At 49.9% G+C, this 18,964-nt stretch overlaps 1 protein-coding gene across 1 annotated transcript in view; it reads left to right on the forward strand.

The window, feature by feature from the left end:
- The first annotated feature begins 6 nt into the window (after positions 1-6).
- Positions 7-18,964, forward strand: part of wu:fj29h11 (protein NO VEIN) — a 79,501-nt gene continuing 60,543 nt past the window's right edge. Inside the window, exons 1-9 of the mRNA XM_038777867.1 lie at positions 7-39; positions 2,402-2,635; positions 6,329-6,402; positions 9,811-10,011; positions 11,059-11,185; positions 12,672-12,894; positions 13,116-13,263; positions 13,910-14,087; positions 18,657-18,834. Of these exons, the coding sequence (XP_038633795.1) occupies positions 2,599-2,635; positions 6,329-6,402; positions 9,811-10,011; positions 11,059-11,185; positions 12,672-12,894; positions 13,116-13,263; positions 13,910-14,087; positions 18,657-18,834 (1,166 nt within the window). The 5' untranslated portion in view covers positions 7-39; positions 2,402-2,598. The remainder of the gene's footprint in view (positions 40-2,401; positions 2,636-6,328; positions 6,403-9,810; positions 10,012-11,058; positions 11,186-12,671; positions 12,895-13,115; positions 13,264-13,909; positions 14,088-18,656; positions 18,835-18,964) is intronic.

The following is an 18,964-nucleotide window of genomic DNA, read 5'->3' on the forward strand; positions in this document are numbered from 1 at the left end:
GACATTGCGGAGAGAAAGCAGCTCACCTTGGTTTGGAAAGTAAGCACTTCCCAGTTATTTTCACAGTAACTTCATTGCAGTGTTAATGTAAGCCTACTTGTGACACTAATAAAGATTAGTATTATCACATGTTATATTTATACATTACCCAATTTCTATTATTTCTAGTAAGAAGTCTTCCAACATTAGGTTAAAGTCCAACAGGTTTGTTTCAAACACTAGCTTTCGGAGCAGCGCTCCGAAAGCTCGTGTTTGAAACAAACCTGTTGGACTTTAACCTGGTGTTGTAAGACTTCTTACTGTGCTCACCCAGTCCAACGCCGGCATCTCCACATCATGGCTATTATTTCTAGTTATGCTTTAACTGTAGATGTTGTACCAAGGCGCCCTGACCTTCAGTAAATGTGCAAGCTGGTTAGGACCATTGAGGTTCTCTGACACTTCGACCTGGTTTTATGAAAGGCAGCAAGGTCCTCCACCCCTCCCCAGCCCTCATTCCTCCTCATTCTCACCCTCCCTCCTCCCCACAGCACGCCCATTGCCACTCGCCTAATATCCACAGTGGGCAGATCTCAGAAACCCAGCGAATGTTGAACTTTGAACAATCTAGAAGAGCTGTCACTCATCCAAACCATCGCTGATTCCCCCCCCCTCCCCCAATCTTCGGAGCTGTCTGAAACTGAACTGGACCAGTCACATTTATAACACGGCTACAAGAGCTGGTCAGAGGCTGGGAACTCTGCCTCTGCAGCAGGTAAGTCACCTCCTCACTTCCTCACTCTCCAAAGCCTGTCCACCGTCTGCAAAGCACAAAGTGCAGGTGGTGGCTAATGGTGACATTTGTATTCAATTTTTTAAAAAATCTGGAATTAAAAGTCTTAACGATGACCCTAATTGTCGTAAAAACCCATCTGGTTCTCTGTCCTTTAGGGATGGCCTACATGTGACCCACAGCAATGTGGTCGACTCTCGACAGCTCTCTGAAATGGCCAAACAAGCCACTCGGTTCAGGGGCAATTAGGGGGTGAGCAATAAACGCTGGCCCCACAGCAACATCCACATCCTGTGAAAAAAATACTTAAACAAAATCCAAATGGAAGTATTATCCTGATGAAAGATGTGAATAATGGAATTCTGCTGCTTCACTTTAAATCTTTAATTCATTAAGTGAATTAAAATTAACATATTTAGGAAGCTTGGGTGATCTTATTCTAACTGTTTGTTTAGTCAACTCCATCGACGTGACACCATTAAACTCATTTCCTTCCTTACTGTTGTTTTTTTAGAAAAATGTTTGATTTAAATAGAAAAGGGTGTTGCAGTTTTTGGCATTTAACTTCTTTGTCCTCTTGCGGAAGGTCACATCCTGCAAACATTGTCAAAGCTGTGACGTGCAAGCAATGCTGAGAGAGTGCTGTACTGTCTGAGGCACCGAGTCTCTTCCTCTATTTGAAGGGGACATTAAGGGGGCAATTCTCCGAGCCCTGCGCCAGGCCGGAGAATCGGAGCAATCGCGCCAAGGTGCCCCGGCACCGGTGCGCGATTCTTTGAGGTGTGGAAAATTGGCACCATTTGCGCCGGCACGTTTAGCGCAGCATCGGCCATGGGCCGCTGGAATTGGCAGGCCGGCCGATCTCCGCTTGGGTGGGCCGAGCGGACCGCTACGATACATAGAGTCTCGCCGTGCCATCACCCTGGTCGCTGCCGGCGGGAACTCTGCAGGAACGCAAGGGGCGGCCTGTGCGGGGGGGAGGGGGGCTTCCTCACCGGGGGGTGGCCTCCGATAGTGTCTGGCCGTGTTCGGGGCCCACCGATTGGCGGGCCGGCCTCTCTGTCGGCGGGCTTCCTTTCCTCTGCCGGCAATGTTCTTGCCCTGCACCATTGTTGTGCGGGGTGGCCTGGGGGAGGACGGCCACTGCGCATGCGCAGGTTGGCGCCCGCCCAACTGCGCATGCGCAGGACTCAAGGCGGCGCGTCTTTTACGCGGCTCCGGGTCTCCGTGCCGAGACCCCGCCCCCTCAAATCGTGCCACACCCTGCCAGCCCCACGGAGGCCCCAGAATCGGGTCTGGGAACGGTCGCTGACCCCGGAATAAAACACTCCGGTTTTTACTCCAGCGTCGGCACTTAGACTCCCGTTGGGAGAATCCCGCCCTAAAGATCCTGTAACGTTCCTTCGCGAAGACCAGCGCGTTCTCCTGCGCTCCAACCAAAATCTCCCATCGGTCTCCAGCAACAGCACCAAAAGCAAATTAACTGGTTGTCCATTTTTTTTTATTACAGTCAAACTTTGGAATGTGCACAAAATGTTTGTTGCATTCCCCCAGCAGGACGGCTGTGAAACTTATTGGGACATGAGGCATGTGGAATGATCAATGGAATCTCCTTCTTTCCCGTTGCAGGTTCAGCTGTGCTCAATGACCTGATTGCCCTGGAAGTAAAACCAGGAGTGTTGCTGAGGCTGACCACCGAAACGAGTCCCAAGCTGTTTGCTCAGGCGGCCAAGTTGTGTGACCCCAAAGGGATAGCGGGGCATTTGGTTTCCATTGTGGTTGCTGATGGATTAAGAAATGCTCCCTTGGCGCTGTTGGCTAATCATATGGAAACTGCTTTGGCAGAGATTGGAGGTGTAGAAGGTGAGGTCACTTTTGTTCCGCGTATCTGGGTTTCGAATCATGCCCCTCTGATAAAATGGTTCAACCTAAGAGCTGCCAATGGCTCAAAATTTCTTGTCTTGATTTATATGAGCATGTGAAATAGCAAAAGTAGGCATTTGACCCCTGCTCCGTCATTCATTCAGATCATAGCTGATATGTCTGTTTCAAATTCCACATTCCCATTTAATCCCCGCTAACCAATCTGAATCAATCCAACTCCACCTTAAAAATATTCCGGGACCGGGCGGGTGGGATTTGCTCAGTACAGCTTTCCCAGTGATTATAATTTCACCACGTTCCCCTCTCCCTTCAAGTTACAGTTATTACTGGAATGGTTTTGGTGTCATCTATAGCAAAGACAGAAGCAACGTTCATTTTATCTGCCATTTCCATATTATCAGCTATTAACCCCAAATCATTCTCTGGAGGACCCGTAACTTGAAGGGAGAGGGGAAATTGGTGAAATTATAATCACTGGAGAGCTGTACTGAGCAAATCGATGGAGCTGTGGCCGACTAGACCCCAGGTCCTGATAAATATCATCCGAGAGTTTTAAAAGAGACGAATGAAGTAGTAAACGCATTGGTGTTAATTTTCCAAAATTCATGAGATTCTGGAAAAGTTCCATTAGACGAGAAAGTAGCAAATATAGGACCAACGCTCACTCATTTTCCTTTTTAAATACCTGTAGAAACTCTTGCTGTCTATTTCACATTTCTTTCTTTTAAAATAAATTTTGTGTACCCAATTATTTCTTTTTCCAATTAAGGAGCAATTTAGCGTGGACAATCCACCTACCCTGCACATCTTTGGGTTGTGGGGGTGAAACCCACGCAACAACGGGGAGAATGTGCAAACTCCACACGGACAGTGACTCAGGGCTGGGATTCGAACCTGGGACCTCGGAGCCGTAGCCCCAGTGCTAACCACTATGCCACTGCCCTATTTCACATTCCTAGTTAGCTTCCTCTCTTACTCTAATTTCATTCTCCTGATTAACCTTTTAGTCATTCTCTGCCACGCTTTATATTCTGACGCATCATCTGACCTGCCTTTGTGCAGTTATATGCTTATTCCTTAAGTTTAATGCTTTCCTACACTACTTTAGTTAACCACGGATTCCGGCCTTCCCCTTAGAATTATTCTTTACAGGAATATACTTATTCTGAGTATTCTGAAATATTCCCTGAAATGTCCCCTCTATTGATCTATCCCCTAACCTAGTATTCCAGTTCACTTCAGCCAGCTCAGCTTTCATGCCCACATAGTCGCCCTGATTTAAGTTTAAAATGCTAGTCTTAGACCCACTCTTCTCCCTTTCAAACTGGATGCAAAATTCAACCTTATTATGGTCGCTACTATGTTTGGGGAGCCTTCACCCTGAGCTCTTTAATAATCCTGTCCTCTGGTTCCAGAACGTGCTGTTCCAAGAAACTATCTGAAAACATTCTGTGGACCTGTAATTTGCGGCCATTGGGCGCCCATACTGGGCAGGCCAGGGAGCGGGCGCGAAATGCACTTTGGCAGCGATCGGCTACAGTGGTTGGCTAATTAATAGACAGCCAGCATCTGCTGAGAAAGGCTGAGGGCTGTAAGAGGAGCACATTGAGAAAAGGAAGGATGTGGGTTGATGCTTCTAATGGACTTGCTCAAGGAGTAAGCTGCCACAGAGCTGTCGGGAGAGCTGCAGGCCTTCTCAACTTAAACGTTATGAAAACAACAGCAGCAAACTGTCTTTGCAACACCGTCCCAACACCGCCCAGTGTTATTCAGTTCCCCAGACATTTGTTTTTCATTAAATTGCATCTCAAGACATTTCACCCCACCCTGGGTCGAGGTTGAAGCAGACAGATAAAGACAGCCTGGCCGATTGACCGCCCACCATCCATCCACTTGGACAGGCCAAGTGAATTCCATTTTATTTGACTCTTAATTGGCCACTTATTTGTTTGTGGGCCCGCTTTGAACTCCTGACTGAAATATTGCGGGAGTGCGCAATGATGTCAGGATGTGCGACCAACATCTTCTCGCACAATTTCACACGCTGTCAACTCAAGCGTGCGGCCTCTCAAACCGCGTAAAAACTTGCCCATGAACTCCTTATCCTGGCTGCCACTGCCAGTCTCAATATTTCCTGTTAAAATCACCCATGATTATTGCCAACTCTTCGTCGCTAACACCCAATATTTCTTCTTGTATACTTTGTCCTACATTGTGGTTACTGATGCGACTTTGGGGGGGGGGGGGGGGGGGGGGGGGGGGGGGGTGTAGACCACTTCATCTCTTACTATTGCACCATTCCAGCCTTGATTAACAGAGCTATGCCCCCCCCCCCCCCCCCCCCCCCCCCCCAACCGTTACCAAGCTTCCTATTCATCCTGAGTGTCATATTCCCCTTAATATTCAGGATCCAATCCTCGTTATCCTCCAGCTACGTCCCATGATGGTTTTCATATCAACGTGGGCTATTAATTAATTTACTTGTTATGAATGTTATGCGCATTGAAGTGCTCAATACTTGTGTGGACGAAAGCGCGGTTTACAAGGTTGAGTGAAAGAAATTATAATTCAGTTAGTAATAGGGGTATGATTCACAATCTCTTTGATAATGTAAATAAAACATAAGACCATAAGATATAGAAGAATTAGGCCACTCAGCCCATTGAGTCTGTTCTGCCATTCAATCATGGCTTATATCTTTCTCATCCCCATTCTCCTGCCTTCTCCCCATACCCCCTGACCCCCTTAATGATCAAATACCTACCTATCTCTGTCTTAAAGACACTCAGTGATTTGGCCTCCACAGCCTTCTGCGGCAGAGTTCCACAGATACACCACCCTCTGGCTGAGGAAATTCCTCCTCATCTCCGTTTTTAAAGGATCGTCCCTTCAGTCTGAGCCTGTGCCCTCGAGGGCTAGTGGAAACATTGTCGCCACTTACACTCTATCTAGGCCTCTCACATTTCTGTAAGTTTCAATAAGTTCCCTTAAGTAGGTATGGACTTTCCGATGTGTCTGATGCTTGTGCATGGTGGATGTTAGTGTGTCCATTAATGGCAATCTAAAAGCTTTCCCTAGTACTGGCTGTTTTATGCTTGTAGATTGAATTCACAATTTCAAACAGCCTGCCCTCGAGGGACTGTAGTTTCACAGTTGCGGGAGTCTGGGAGCCAAGGGGACAGAAGGCTCAATTGTCCGAGAAGGAAGCCGGGGACAGCAGCGGTGGCCTGCTCCCCTCGTGCTGCCACTGGAGGAGCTTCCTGCATGGCTGCCCTAAACAATTGAATCGTGGGCAGCACGGTGGCGCAGTGGTTAGCACTGCTGCCTCACGGCGCTGAGTTCCCAGGTTCGATCCTGGCTCTGGGTCACTGTCCGAGTGGAGTTTGCACATTCTCCCCGTGTCTGCGTGGGTTTCACCCCCACAGCCCAAATATGTGCAGGGTAGGTGGATTGGCCACGCTAAATTGCCCCTTAATTGGAAAAAAAAAATGAATTGGGTACACTGAATTTATATGAAAAAAACCAATTAATCATTTTGACCGGTTGGAGAATTTCTGACGGACTCCTGCCCCGGAAAAGAGTTTAGCAACTTCACTCAGAGTGTGGTTACAGCATTGATTTCTGGTAATATATTTCTGATTTCCAACAATTTTGTGTTTTTTGTAACTTTAGATCAAACCACCAAATTAATTCTTGAATGTGTCATCAGGATTCCAGTGAGACTGTGCAAATCGCTCTTACACAAGGTAGCTGCTGAGTCAGAACATTGCATGATTCATATTCTTCTTTCATGTATTAGCTTTAAGCAGATCACCAATGTTAACTGGGTCACCAATGATGCAGTAATTAACTAGTTGTAAATGGCTGGATACACTATGCACCTGCTGTTAGTGGGAACAGTGAAGCTTCGGAAACCAGGTCTGTCACAATGCCCACGTAACCAGTCCTTGTGAGCCTAAACAGGCTATTCGACCACGCAGGGCGTCACTCGTTTATGTCCTCATCCAGAGTCCACACTGCAGAGTCCTGCAGCTTTAGTCCTGTCCCGTTGGAAATCAGGCTAAGAAGTGAAGCCAGGAGACTCTGGGTTGTGTGGTTTAGTACGACAGGTAGCACCACGCACACGAGGGTGGTACTGTGGTTAGCACTGCTGCCTCACAGCGCCAGGGGCTTGGATTCGATTCCTGCCTCGGGTGACCATGTGGAATTTGCACGCTCTCCCCATGTGTGCGTGGGTTTCCTCCGGGTGCTCCAGTTTTTTCCCACCGTCCAGAGACGGGCAGGTTAGGTGGATTGGCCATGCTAAATTGCCCCTTAGTGTCCAAAGATGTGCAGGTTAGGTGGGTTTGCGGGAGAGGGCGGGAGAGGGCCGAGGTGGGGTGCTCTTTTGGAGGGTTGGTGCAGAGTCAATGGGCCCAATAGCCCCTTCTGCACTGTAGGGTTGTTATGGATTCTAAGGCTGACGCCCCCTTGTAAACTGCAGGAATTTCCCGTGGTTCCATTAACTGGAGAGAAATCGAGCGAGGATTCATCCACTCAGACTGCATAAAGATTATTGTATTTCTGTCTTTGCTTCATGATTTCTCCTGACCTGCAGACAAAGCAAAGCCAGTTTTATCCACAGAACCCGTTTTCTGGATTCGGATACGTTGCTGCCAGTTCAGACGCGCGATGCAGCTGTATTGATGTGTAGTGTTCTGTTCCTACTTTACAACATGAGACAAGGGACAGGGTGATCCGCTCAGCGATAGAAATTCCAACCTTTGCACCCAAGTCCAAATAAGTTTCTTAAGGGACAGCACACGGCACAGTGGTTAGCACTGCTGCCTCACGGTGCTGAGGTCCCAGGTTCGATCCCGGCTCTGGGTCGCTGTCCGTGTGGAGTTTGCACATTCTCCCAGTGTTTGCGTGGGTTTCACCCCCACAACCCAAAGATGTGCGGGTTAGGTGGTTTGGGAACACTAAATTGCCCCTGAGCATGGCTTCAAAAAAGGTGGTCCAGTACCCGAATGTTTAGGACAGGCCCAGACATGTGGGTATGTTTAGCCGGGCTCGCTGGCACAGTTCACATTTGTCCTCCACCTCCGGGAAGACTCCGCTCATATGTGTTCTGGTCAAGTGCGCCCTGTACACTTCCTGTAACTGTGTTGGGTTCTGCCCGGTGCATGAGGAGGTGGAGTTTTCCCTGTGTATGCTTCGATCCAGAGTCCTCCTCCTATCTCCACACCCAGTTCCTCCTCCCACTTTTCCTGGTCTCGTCCACGGGGCCCCTCGAGCAGCCGTCTGTACATGTCAGCGCAGTTACTGTCCCCTAATTCACCCCGATGCTGGCAGTCTCTCCAGCAGGGTATGAAAATGAAAATCACTTATTGTCACGAGTAGGCTTCAATGAGGTTACTGTGAAAAGCCCTAGTCGCCACATTCCGGCGCCTGTTCGGGGAGGCTGGTACGGGAATCGAACCATGCTGCTGGCCTGCTTTCAAAGCCAGCGATTTAGCTCAGTGAGCTAAACCAGCCCCCTGTGTGTCTGGGTTGCCGGGGGAACGTTGCAGTGTCCTTGCGGAGGAAGTTCCTCAGTTGCCGGTATCGAAGCTCGTTCCGTTTTGAGAGCTGGAGTTTTTCTGTTAATTTCCCCCAGGGTCACCACCCTGCCGTCAAGATAGAGACCCCCTAACATCAGTACCCCATTCGTCCTGGCTGTGTGTTTAATGTCTCCGGGATCAATTTCTGGATTTTGCAGATGGGGGCCAGCGCAGACATTGCACCCAAGATTAAAGAGATGCCCAAGCTGGTTCCAAGTCCTTGGCCCGAGCTGGTTCCAAGTCCTTTGCCCGAGCTGGTTCCAAGTCCTTGGCCCGAGCTGGTTCCAAGTCCTTGGCCCGAGCTGGTTCCAAGTCCTTTGCCCGAGCTGGTTCCAAGTCCTTTGCCCGAGCTGGTTTCAAGTCCTTGGCCCGAGCTGGTTTCAAGTCCTTTGCCCGAGCTGCTTCCAAGTCCTTTGCCCGAGCTGGTTCCAAGTCCTTTGCCCGAGCTGGTTCCAAGTCCTTGGCGTGGTCACCACCAGCGGGTTTCTTGAGTACTTGGCTGGGAGAAATGGGAGTGGTACCGTAGCCAGTGCTCGGAGGTATGTCCCCGTACGGGAGGTCCCCTCCATTCCCACCCATTCCGCCTCCTGCTCTTTCACCCACCCTGTGGTAGAATAGGAGGTTTCTCAGCGCCAGGCACCCCGTATTCCTCCTCCTTTGCAAGACTTTTACGGATCCTGTTTTTTTTTTCTGCCCACACAAACGCCATGATTAGTTTATCTACCTTGGTGAAGGCGACCTTGGGGATGAAGATCAGGGTCTGAAAGGAAGAGGAATCTTGGCAGCACGTTCATTTATATCGTCTGCATTTTTCCCACTAGGGAGGGCGGGAGTGTGTCGCCTCCGCAGGTCTCTCTTTACCTGTTCCACTCAGCTTGGCAGGTTCCACTTATGGATCCGTGTCCAGTTATGGGCTGGACCCCCCCAGGTATCGGAATATGGTTTTGGGCCAACTTGAACAGCAGCTTCCCCGACTCTAACCCTCCCCCCGGGAGTTCACGGGGAAGATTTCACTATTGATCTGGTTGAGTTTGGGACCCGAGACGGCTCTGAACTCCCTCAGGCGTCTGTTATTCCTCCCATGCTGGTTAAGGGGTTTGAGACATAGAGGAGTAGGTCACCTGCATAGAGTGAAACTCTGCACTCTCTGTTTGACCTTTGGCTGCCCTTCCACCCCTTTGACGACCTGTGGGCGACAGCCAATGGCTCAATTGCCAGGGCAAATATCAGCAGGAACAATGAGCATCCCTGCCTTGTGCCTCTGGGCAGCCGGAAGTATTCCGAGCTGGTGGTGTTTGTCCATACGCTCGCCGTGGGAGCGCTGCACAGTAGTTTCACCCACGAGGTGAACCCTGACCCAAACCCAACCCGTTCCAGTACCTCCATTCCACTCTGTCAACGGTCTTCACTGTGTCTCGGGAGACGATCACTCCCGATGTCTCCTCTCCGGGTGGGGTTCCTGAACTGTTGCCATACAAAGAATAATGCTGGTTTGTAATTATGAAATTAATTTTGGAAAGCAGATTTGAAAGGTTGCATATTAATAGCACTGGAAATTTTTGGAAATTGCAGGTATTCCTCGAGCCATATTCTCGAGTAATGGGACAATCTGAATCCAAACAACTGCTCCTTCAAGCAGCAAAATCCTCCTTCGGCTATCTGAACCGACTGCATGAACTGGGAATTCTTCTGGGCATTACAGAATGGACGAGGGACTATCAAACCAAACTCGACCCCACCAAGCTTTGTTCCATTGCATCAAAGACAATGAAGGTGAGTCCCCCCTACAGAGATACCCTGGGCGGGACGCAACATGGCGTAGGGCTACAGGGGCCCAGCGCGGAGTAAAACAGGCCCCCCACCAGGAGACGCCGGCACGCTGTTCAGTAGTCCCCGATCACGGGCCAGGCCACGGTGGAGGCCCCTGGGGTTGGACCTCCCCACCAGGCTGATGGAGGATGGACGGTGAGGCTCCACCGAGTAGGACCACATGTCAGTGGTGCCGGGGGGTCTTGGCCTACCACGGGGAGAATGTGCAAACTCCACACTCCTCACGGACAGTGACCCAGGGCCCTGATCGAACCCGGGACCTCGGCGCCGTGAGGCAGCAGTGCTAACCACTGTGCCACCGTGCTGCCCACTTGCTGTGTATTTTAACCGCTTTCTACTACATTGATTTCCAGAAATTGTGATTTTTTTTTAATCAGCCGGCCAGCCCGACCCCCTCGGGAGACTTTTCTTGGTTCAGTTTCTTGATTGAATCTGAAATCTCTTCCTGCAGTGGGTTCAGCTGTCGGTCCGATTCAGCAAGTACCTGGGGGAGCAGAGAGTCCTTCCTGACCCGCGTGCCACACTGTGGCGCCGAAAACAATTTGCTGGCTCAGCCACCGAGTTGAAATGGCCGGGCTGGGTTTGCTGTCCCTGGCTTGGGCCATTCCTGCCTCCGTCCCCAAGCAGTCGTCAAAGAATGGGAGCAGGACTTTGCGTCTCGATCCCGTCCACCGATTTTAAAGGCCCGTGGATCCCCCAAGACGCTCGTTGGCTGTATTGGAATTGTGATGGATTCGGCAATGATATACTTAGTTAATTCTTTTCACAAAACGCAGCTTCCGTATACTGAATTTCTTTCCCAATGAGCATCTCACATTGTCGGCAAGCCCAGCACCCGTTTGGAACATTGCCGTGTTGGCCATTCCAATGGAGATTTTATCCTGTTCGAAATAACGTAACAAAAAACTGTAGCAATTGTGGAGGAAATGTGGGATTTACTTTTGAGGGGGTGAAAGGTTTATTCTAATAAAAGTGCAAATTGTGATGCAGACTGTGGATTCCACACCGCTGAGCAGCAGGTCTTCTCTTCTGGGACTGAGCGAGGATGGAGATTCTGATGTGAACGAGTCTGAATCTGACTCTGATTCAGAGTACGAAAGTACATCGACCAGTATAGGTGAGAGGCAATTTAAGGCTACTTCTAATGAAATGAAAATCGCTTATTGTCACGAGTAGGCTTCAATGAAGTTACTGTGAAAAGCCCCTAGTCGCCACATTCCGGCGCCTGTCTGGGGAGGCTGGAAGCATTGCTTCCTGCTTCCTGGGTGCCTGCACCCTCCTACCCCTCATCCAGTTAGATGGAGCAGTGACAGCAAACCCCTCATCCAGTTAGATGGAGCAGTGACAGCAAACCCCTCATCCAGTTAGATGGAGCAGTGACAGCAAACCCCTCATCCAGTTAGATGGAGCAGTGACAGCAAACCCCTCATCCAGTTAGATGGAGCAGTGACAGCAAACCCCTCATCCAGTTAGATGGAGCAGTGACAGCAAACGAGGTCCTAATGTGTTAAGTATCCACGCAAGCTGAGTTTCGAAGGGGGTGACTGTATATAAATATCACGAGGGGTAATGCCATCACAAGCCAATTCTGTGTGGGAAAGCAGTGCTTCAGATTTATTTTGTATAAAGCAGGGGTGGGCAAACTTTTCCGTGCAAGGGCCACATTCAGAAATTCACGATTTTAAAGGGCCGCATAGTATATTAAGTAAAATAATTACTTCACCCGGTTATGATTCTGGGCGCCTCATATAGAACATAGAACAGTGCAGCACAGAACAGGCCCTTCGGCCCTCGACGTTGTGCCGAGCAATGATCACCCTACTCAAGTCAACGTATCCACCCTATACCAGTAAGTAACCCAACAGCCCCCCCCCCCCCCCCCCCCCCCCCCCCCCCCCATTAACCTTAAAAAAAAATTTATTTTTTTTTAAAACATTTTTTGTTTTTTCATTTTTTTTTTAATGACTTGGTGGGCCGCATAAAGACCTTTGGCGGGCCGCATGCGGCCCGCGGGCCGTAGTTTGTCCACCCCTGGTATAAAGCCTGACTCTGATGACCTGGCCCTATCCATATCTCAATGACGTCCTTCTCACTCTTTAAGACGAGTGAGGGTCCATGGTGATGCCACTTTTTCTGTTCCTGTGCCATAAATAAATATCATCTCTCTTCTATAAACTATAAATTGCATTAGCTTACCCTCTCACCCAACATAATGTCATTAATGCTGCTGGTTCCTGGGGGTGGCAGTGGGGATATCGGTTCAGTTTTGCTGGACTGGAGGGCAGTGTTGTGTCGGCCTTTCTGCCAGAATCGTTGTCCAGTGACCCCCGGCAGAAAGGCTGCAGCTGTAAAAGCTAGCCAATGGGCAGAATTGGCCTTGGCTGTGATGGCCTCAACAGTTGATCAGCCCGTTGACAGTCACGGCTCAAGCTGCGGCGGCCCTTGGCAGCTCCTGGGACCGGGTATGATAGGTGTAGACGCCGCCTGGAGAGTCCTGCTCTAGGAGTAATTCACCTCCTTCAGTAGAGATGGGGATGAAAGGAGATGGCACACAGAAGAAAAGACTGTAAGTCACAGTTGGACTTCTTGATTTCTTATCTCAGATGGTGGCGAAGGGGACAAGGAAGGTGACAAATTTATGCTCGCGACTGAAATGAGTGGCCAAGCGGCGGCTGAGAAGAAACTGTCCGAGCACGGAGGTGATGCCGTGATATTAAATGATGCTCTACCTGATTCTGCTGATTTAACACTCGGCAACGAGGACAGTTCAGCTGACACACCGAATGAAGAAGAGAATCTGCAAAGGGAAATCATTGAGAATATCAGGTTAGTGCGTGTCTGTAGGCACCAAAGTAAAATCAGTTCTGACGCTGAAGTGGAGTTCGAAGCAGTTTGAAACATTCCCAGATATTTATTTTCCATCTTTAACACTTGGGTATAGATTAATTGGGAGGAGAAAGAAGATTTGTTTGGAACAGGTGGCAATTTTGAAGCCCAGTCTGAATTATTGGTAATTTGAAACATTTAGACATTTTATATCTGTTCAGGAAGAGTGAATTTGGCATTGGGATTGAACTGAACAACGAGGGGAGGAAACTGATGGAAGTTCACCAGAATCGATTAGGCAGAAGCCTTGAACGTTTGTCCACAGAGTTGTACAGTAAAGATACACATTTTGTCTTGGAGTTGATCCAGGTAAGGTGTCCCAGTTTGACTTGTTGTGTTCCTCTCTCATCATTCCAGAACGAATGTTACTAGAATAAACATTCCTTACTAAGACACATACACGGCCATAAATAATTAGAACCGTGGGCGGGATTCTCTGGGCCCCCCCCCCCCCCCCCTTCCCGGGTTCACGCCAGCCGGCGGAGTGCAGAAGGAGGCCGTTCGGCCCATCGGGTCTGCACTGGCCCTTGGAAAGAGCACCCTACGCCTCCACCCCATCACCGTAACCCTACCTAACCTATTGGAAACTAAAGGGCAATTTAGCATGGCCAATCCTGCACATCTTTGGACTGTGGGGGAAACCGGAGTATCCGGGGGAAACCCACGCAGACGCCGGGGGAACGTGTAAACTGCACACAGTCAGTCACCCGAGGCCGGAATTGAACCCGGATCCCTGGAGCTGTAAGGCAGCAGTGCTAACCACTGTGCCACCATGCCGCCCTCTATAGGGAGCAGTGTGGGGTAACTTCTTCGGTCCTTGGCGAATCCTTGAGGGACAAAACAAAACATGTTGAAAAATGCAACATTTGCTTTTATTAACACTGATTCATTTTTTGGCAAGTATATGTGGGCTTCAACACGTTTTTGTAAATATGTGTCTCCCATTTCTTCCCAGAACGCTGATGATAACAGCTACCCACCTTTTAACCACGCACCTCCCAGCCTGCTGTTTGTGGTGGAAAGAGACCGTATCTTTCTCCTCAATAACGAATGTGGTTTTGAGGAGAAGAATATCCGTGCGATCTGTGACGTGGGCTGCAGTACCAAAGGGAAACACGAGTACGGCTACATAGGTAGGAACATGTGGAAGGTTTGTCAGAAGACATGATCAATGTTTGGCAAATAGTTTGACGTGTCACCGGAAACAAATAATACGGTGTTGTGCCTAAACCACAGCGTGTCTTAACCCGTCTACGGTGGACAAATGACTACAAGTCTGTTCCATACAATGATTCAACATTTATTCACTATCGCACAATTGCTACTGTTAATTGATCTCACACACACACTTCAGTCAAACTACAAAGCTAGTTAGCACAAGACCTTAACTTCAGAGTGACGAGCAAGTAGCAGACAGATGTCGGCCTTTATCTGAATCCCGAATCTTGTAGTCCTCAATGTTCAGTCTGTTGCTGGCTCTGGTCTTCCTGCAGTTGGTCGGGTGATGGTCTTTCTCTTCGGCCGGTGAATGGTCACGGTTGTTGGTTGCTGCTGCTGAGCGATTCTAAGGTGGTGCAACACCGTTTAACCTGCTTAGATTTTGTGTCCTTTGGTGGGTAGTCCCTGGGTCATTGTCAATCAATTGATTAGGGCTTGATCATCCTGTTCAATCAAGTCCAATCAGGGGCTGCCACATCGACTTTGGGTTGGGCACAGCGGCCGTGCCTGTTGGGGGCAGGGAAGCCCTTCCAAATAAGGAGTTTAGGTGCCTCTGTGTCTGGTAAACAAGTGGAGATGGATTTTTCCTGAGTTACTTTGCAAAGTCTGGGCTGCAGCCTTTCTGTCCCTGATCTTGGCCACTTTTCCCAGCATCCTTTGCTGCAGGCCATTTAAGGTGGCCACAAATGAACTAAGCATCACAGGCGGCTAATGAAACTGGCAATTGGTTTCCTTGAGGTGGAATTTGATGAACACTAAGAAAAGTCAAGGTACTGAGATATAATAGGGAACTGCCCCTTTTCAAGAAGGAACAAACACACTGAGCTCCTTCAGCACTGCCCATAGTCTAATCTATAAATAGGGTGCTTCTGTTAAATAATAATAATAATAATGATCTTTATCTGTGTCACAAGTAGACTTACACTGCCGCAGGGCTCAGTGCTGGGACCCCAGCTGTTCACAATATACATTAATGATTTGGACGAAGGAATTGTATGCAATATCTCCAAATTTGCAGATGACACGAAGCTGGGTGGCAGTGTGCGCTGTGAGGAGGATGCAAAGGGGCTGCAGGGTGACTTGGACAGACTGGCTGAATGGGCAAATACTTGGCAAATGCAATATAATGTGGGTAACTGAAGTTATCAGTGGCCAAGACAGGAAGGCAGATTATTCTCGGTATGATGGCAGTGTAGGAAAAGAGGAAGTGCAACGAGATCTGGGTGTTATGGTGGAACAGTCACTGAAGGTTGGCATGCGGGTACAGCAGGCGGTGAGGGTTGGGATGCGGGTACAGCAGGCGGTGAGGGTTGGCATGCGGGTACAGCAGGCGGTGAGGGTTGGCATGCAGGTACAGCAGGCGGTGAGGGTTGGCATGCAGGTACAGCAGGCGGTGAGGGTTGGCATGTAGGTACAGCAGGCGGTGAGGGTTGGCATGCAGGTACAGCAGGCGGTAAGGGTTGGCATGCTGGTACAGCAGGCGGTGAGGGTTGGCATGCTGGTACAGCAGGCAGTGAGGGTTGGCATGCTGGTACAGCAGGCGGTGAGGGTTGGCATGCTGGTACAGCAGGCGGTGAGGGTTGGCATGCAGGTACAGCAGGCGGTGAGGGTTGGCATGCAGGTACAGCAGGCAGCGAGGGTTGGCATGCAGGTACAGCAGGCGGTGAGGGTTGGCATGCTGGTACAGCAGGTGGTGAGGGTTGGCATGCTGGTACAGCAGGCAGTGAGGGTTGGCATGCTGGTACAGCAGGCGGTGAGGGTTGGCATGCTGGTACAGCAGGCGGTGAGGGTTGGCATGCTGGTACAGCAGGCGGTGAGGGTTGGCATGCTGGTACAGCAGGCGGTGAGGGTTGGCATGCAGGTACAGCAGGCGGTGAGGGTTGGCATGCTGGTACAGCAGGCAGTGAGGGTTGGCATGCTGGTACAGCAGGCAGTGAGGGTTGGCATGCTGGTACAGCAGGCGGTGAGGGTTGGCATGCTGGTACAGCAGGCGGTGAGGGTTGGCATGCTGGTACAGCAGGCGGTGAGGGTTGGCATGCAGGTACAGCAGGCAGTGAGGGTTGGCATGCAGGTACAGCAGGCGGTGAGGGTTGGCATGCAGGTACAGCAGGCGGTGAGGGTTGGCATGCAGGTACAGCAGGCGGTGAGGGTTGGCATGCTGGTACAGCAGGCGGTGAGGGTTGGCATGCAGGTACAGCAGGCAGTGAGGGTTGGCATGCTGGTACAGCAGGCGGTGAGGGTTGGCATGCTGGTACAGCAGGCGGTGAGGGTTGGCATGCAGGTACAGCAGGCAGTGAGGGTTGGCATGCTGGTACAGCAGGCGGTGAGGGTTGGCATGCAGGTACAGCAGGCGGTGAGGGTTGACATGCTGGTACAGCAGGCGGTGAGGGTTGGCATGCTGGTACAGCAGGCGGTGAGGGTTGGCATGCAGGTACAGCAGGCGGTGAGGGTTGGCATGCGGGTACAGCAGGTGGTGAGGGTTGGCATGCTGGTACAGCAGGTGGTGAAGGTTGGCATGCTGGTACAGCAGGCGGTGAGGGTTGGCATGCGGGTACAGCAGGCAGTGAGGAAAGCTAATGGCCTTCATAGCGAGGATTTGAGTACAGGAGTAAGGATGTCTTGCTGCAGTTATACAGGGCCTTGGTGAGGCCACATCTTGAGTATTGTGCGCAGATTTAGTCTCCTAGTTTGAGTTTGGACATTCCTGCAGTTGAGGGTGTCCAGCGAAGGTTCACCAGACTAATTCCTGGGATGGCAGGACTGGATAGGAAGACAGATTGGATCGACTGGGCTTGTACTCACTGGAGTTAAGAAGAATGAGAGGGGATCTCATTGAAACATATAAAATCTTGATGGGACTGGACAGGTTAGACTGGACTGGCAGGAAGAATGTTCCTGATGTTGGGGACGTCCAGAACTAGGGGTCACAGCCTAAGAATAAGGGGTAAGCCATTCAGGACTGAGATGAGGAAGAACTTCTTCTTTCGGAGAGTTGTGAACTTGTGGAATTCCCTCCCACAGAAAGCTGTTGGGGCCGGTTCACTGAATATATTCAAGAGGGAGCTGGACGTGTCCCTTGTGGCTAAAGAGGTCAAGGGTCATGGAGAGAAAGCGGGAGTGGGATACTGAATTTGCTTGATCAGCCATCATATTGATTGGTGGTGCAGGCTCGAAGGGCCGAATGGCCTACTCCTGCACCTATTTTCCATGTTTCTAACACTGCAAAGAAGTTACTGTGTAAGTCCCCTAGTCGCCACATTACGCCGCATGTTCGGGTACGCGAGGGAGAATTCAGAATGTCCAATTTATCTAACAATCACGTTTTTTCAGACTTGTGGGAGGAAACTGGAGCACCCGGAGGAAACCCACGCACACACAGGGAGAACGTGCAGACTCCGCACAGACAGTGGCCCAAGCGGGAATCAAAACTGGGACCCTGGTGCTGTGAAGCAACAGTGCTAACCACTGTGCTGCCACGCCACTCAGCATGGTACACGGTAGCATGGTGATTAGCATAAATGCTTCACAGCTCCAAGGTCCCAGGTTCGATTCCCGGCTGGGTCACTGTCTGTGTGGAGTCTGCACGTCCTCCCCGTGTGTGCGTGGGTTTCCTCCGGGTGCTCCGGTTTCCTCCCACAGTCCAAAGATGTGCGGGTTAGGTGGATTGGCCATGCTAAATTGCCCGTAATGTCCTAAAAAGTAAGGTTAAGGGGGGGTTGTTGGGTTACGGGTATAGGGTAGATACGTGGGTTTGAGTAGGGTGATCATTGCTCGGCACAACATTGAGGGCCGAAGGGCCTGTTCTGTGCTGTACTGTTCTATGTTCTATGACTGACAGGAGTTTAAAAAAAAAAAATTTAGAATACCCAATAATTTTTTCCAATGAAGGGGCAATTTAGCCTGGCCAATCCACCTATCCTGCACATCTTTGGGTTGTGGGGGTGAAACCCACTCAGACACGGGGAGAATGTGCAAACTCCACACGGACAGTGACCCAGAGCCGGGATCGAACCTGGGACCTCACCGCCGTGAGGCCGCAGGGCTAACCCACTGCTCCACCGTGCTGCCCGACTGACAGGAGTTGACCAATTCATGTTTCATTTCTTCTTGGTCCCCATGCCCTGAATCAATGTGTCCACCACCAACCCCTTCCCTAATTGCTGTCCGCCCAGTGTATTGACCAGTATCAATTTACCAGGTGCTGCTCTATTTTCTTTATATTCAGTATTTGGTAGGAATGGTTGTGTTCAGCTTCCACCTTTCCATCTTAAATCAATAGAAACTAAATAAGGATGTGGCATTTTGGCATTGTATTTAACTGCAGAACAATAGCAAAACATTATTTGTGTGAGTCATTTCTACAGCAGCGTTTAGCCTTAGTCACCTGTTGTTTGTTACACGCCAAATATATTTGTTTACCTCGCAGTCCTCACTCAGTTAAAATGATGAATGAGCAATTGTTTTGTTTTAATCTCTGCCTGCAGGTCAGAAAGGAATTGGATTTAAGTCTGTTTTCAAAATCACAGACACCCCAGAGATTCACTCCAATGGTTTTCACATTTGCTTTGACAAGCACAGCGGTCCAATGGGATACATCCTCCCTCACTGGGTCGATGACGAGAGGCCTATAAACTTAGCCGGGTCAGAAGCAGAGAAAACAAGGTAACATTTAATTCTGGAGGATCCAGCAATCAGCTATGTGTGTATTTGTTTTCAGCTTTAAGGGCTTCCAGGAGTCGCTTCAAGGATTTAGAGGTGGGGGAGAGTGGGGAAGAATTCAATCTTTCGATAT

This window comes from Scyliorhinus canicula, chromosome 18 (genome assembly GCF_902713615.1).
Source record: "Scyliorhinus canicula chromosome 18, sScyCan1.1, whole genome shotgun sequence".
Taxonomy (NCBI): domain Eukaryota; kingdom Metazoa; phylum Chordata; class Chondrichthyes; order Carcharhiniformes; family Scyliorhinidae; genus Scyliorhinus; species Scyliorhinus canicula.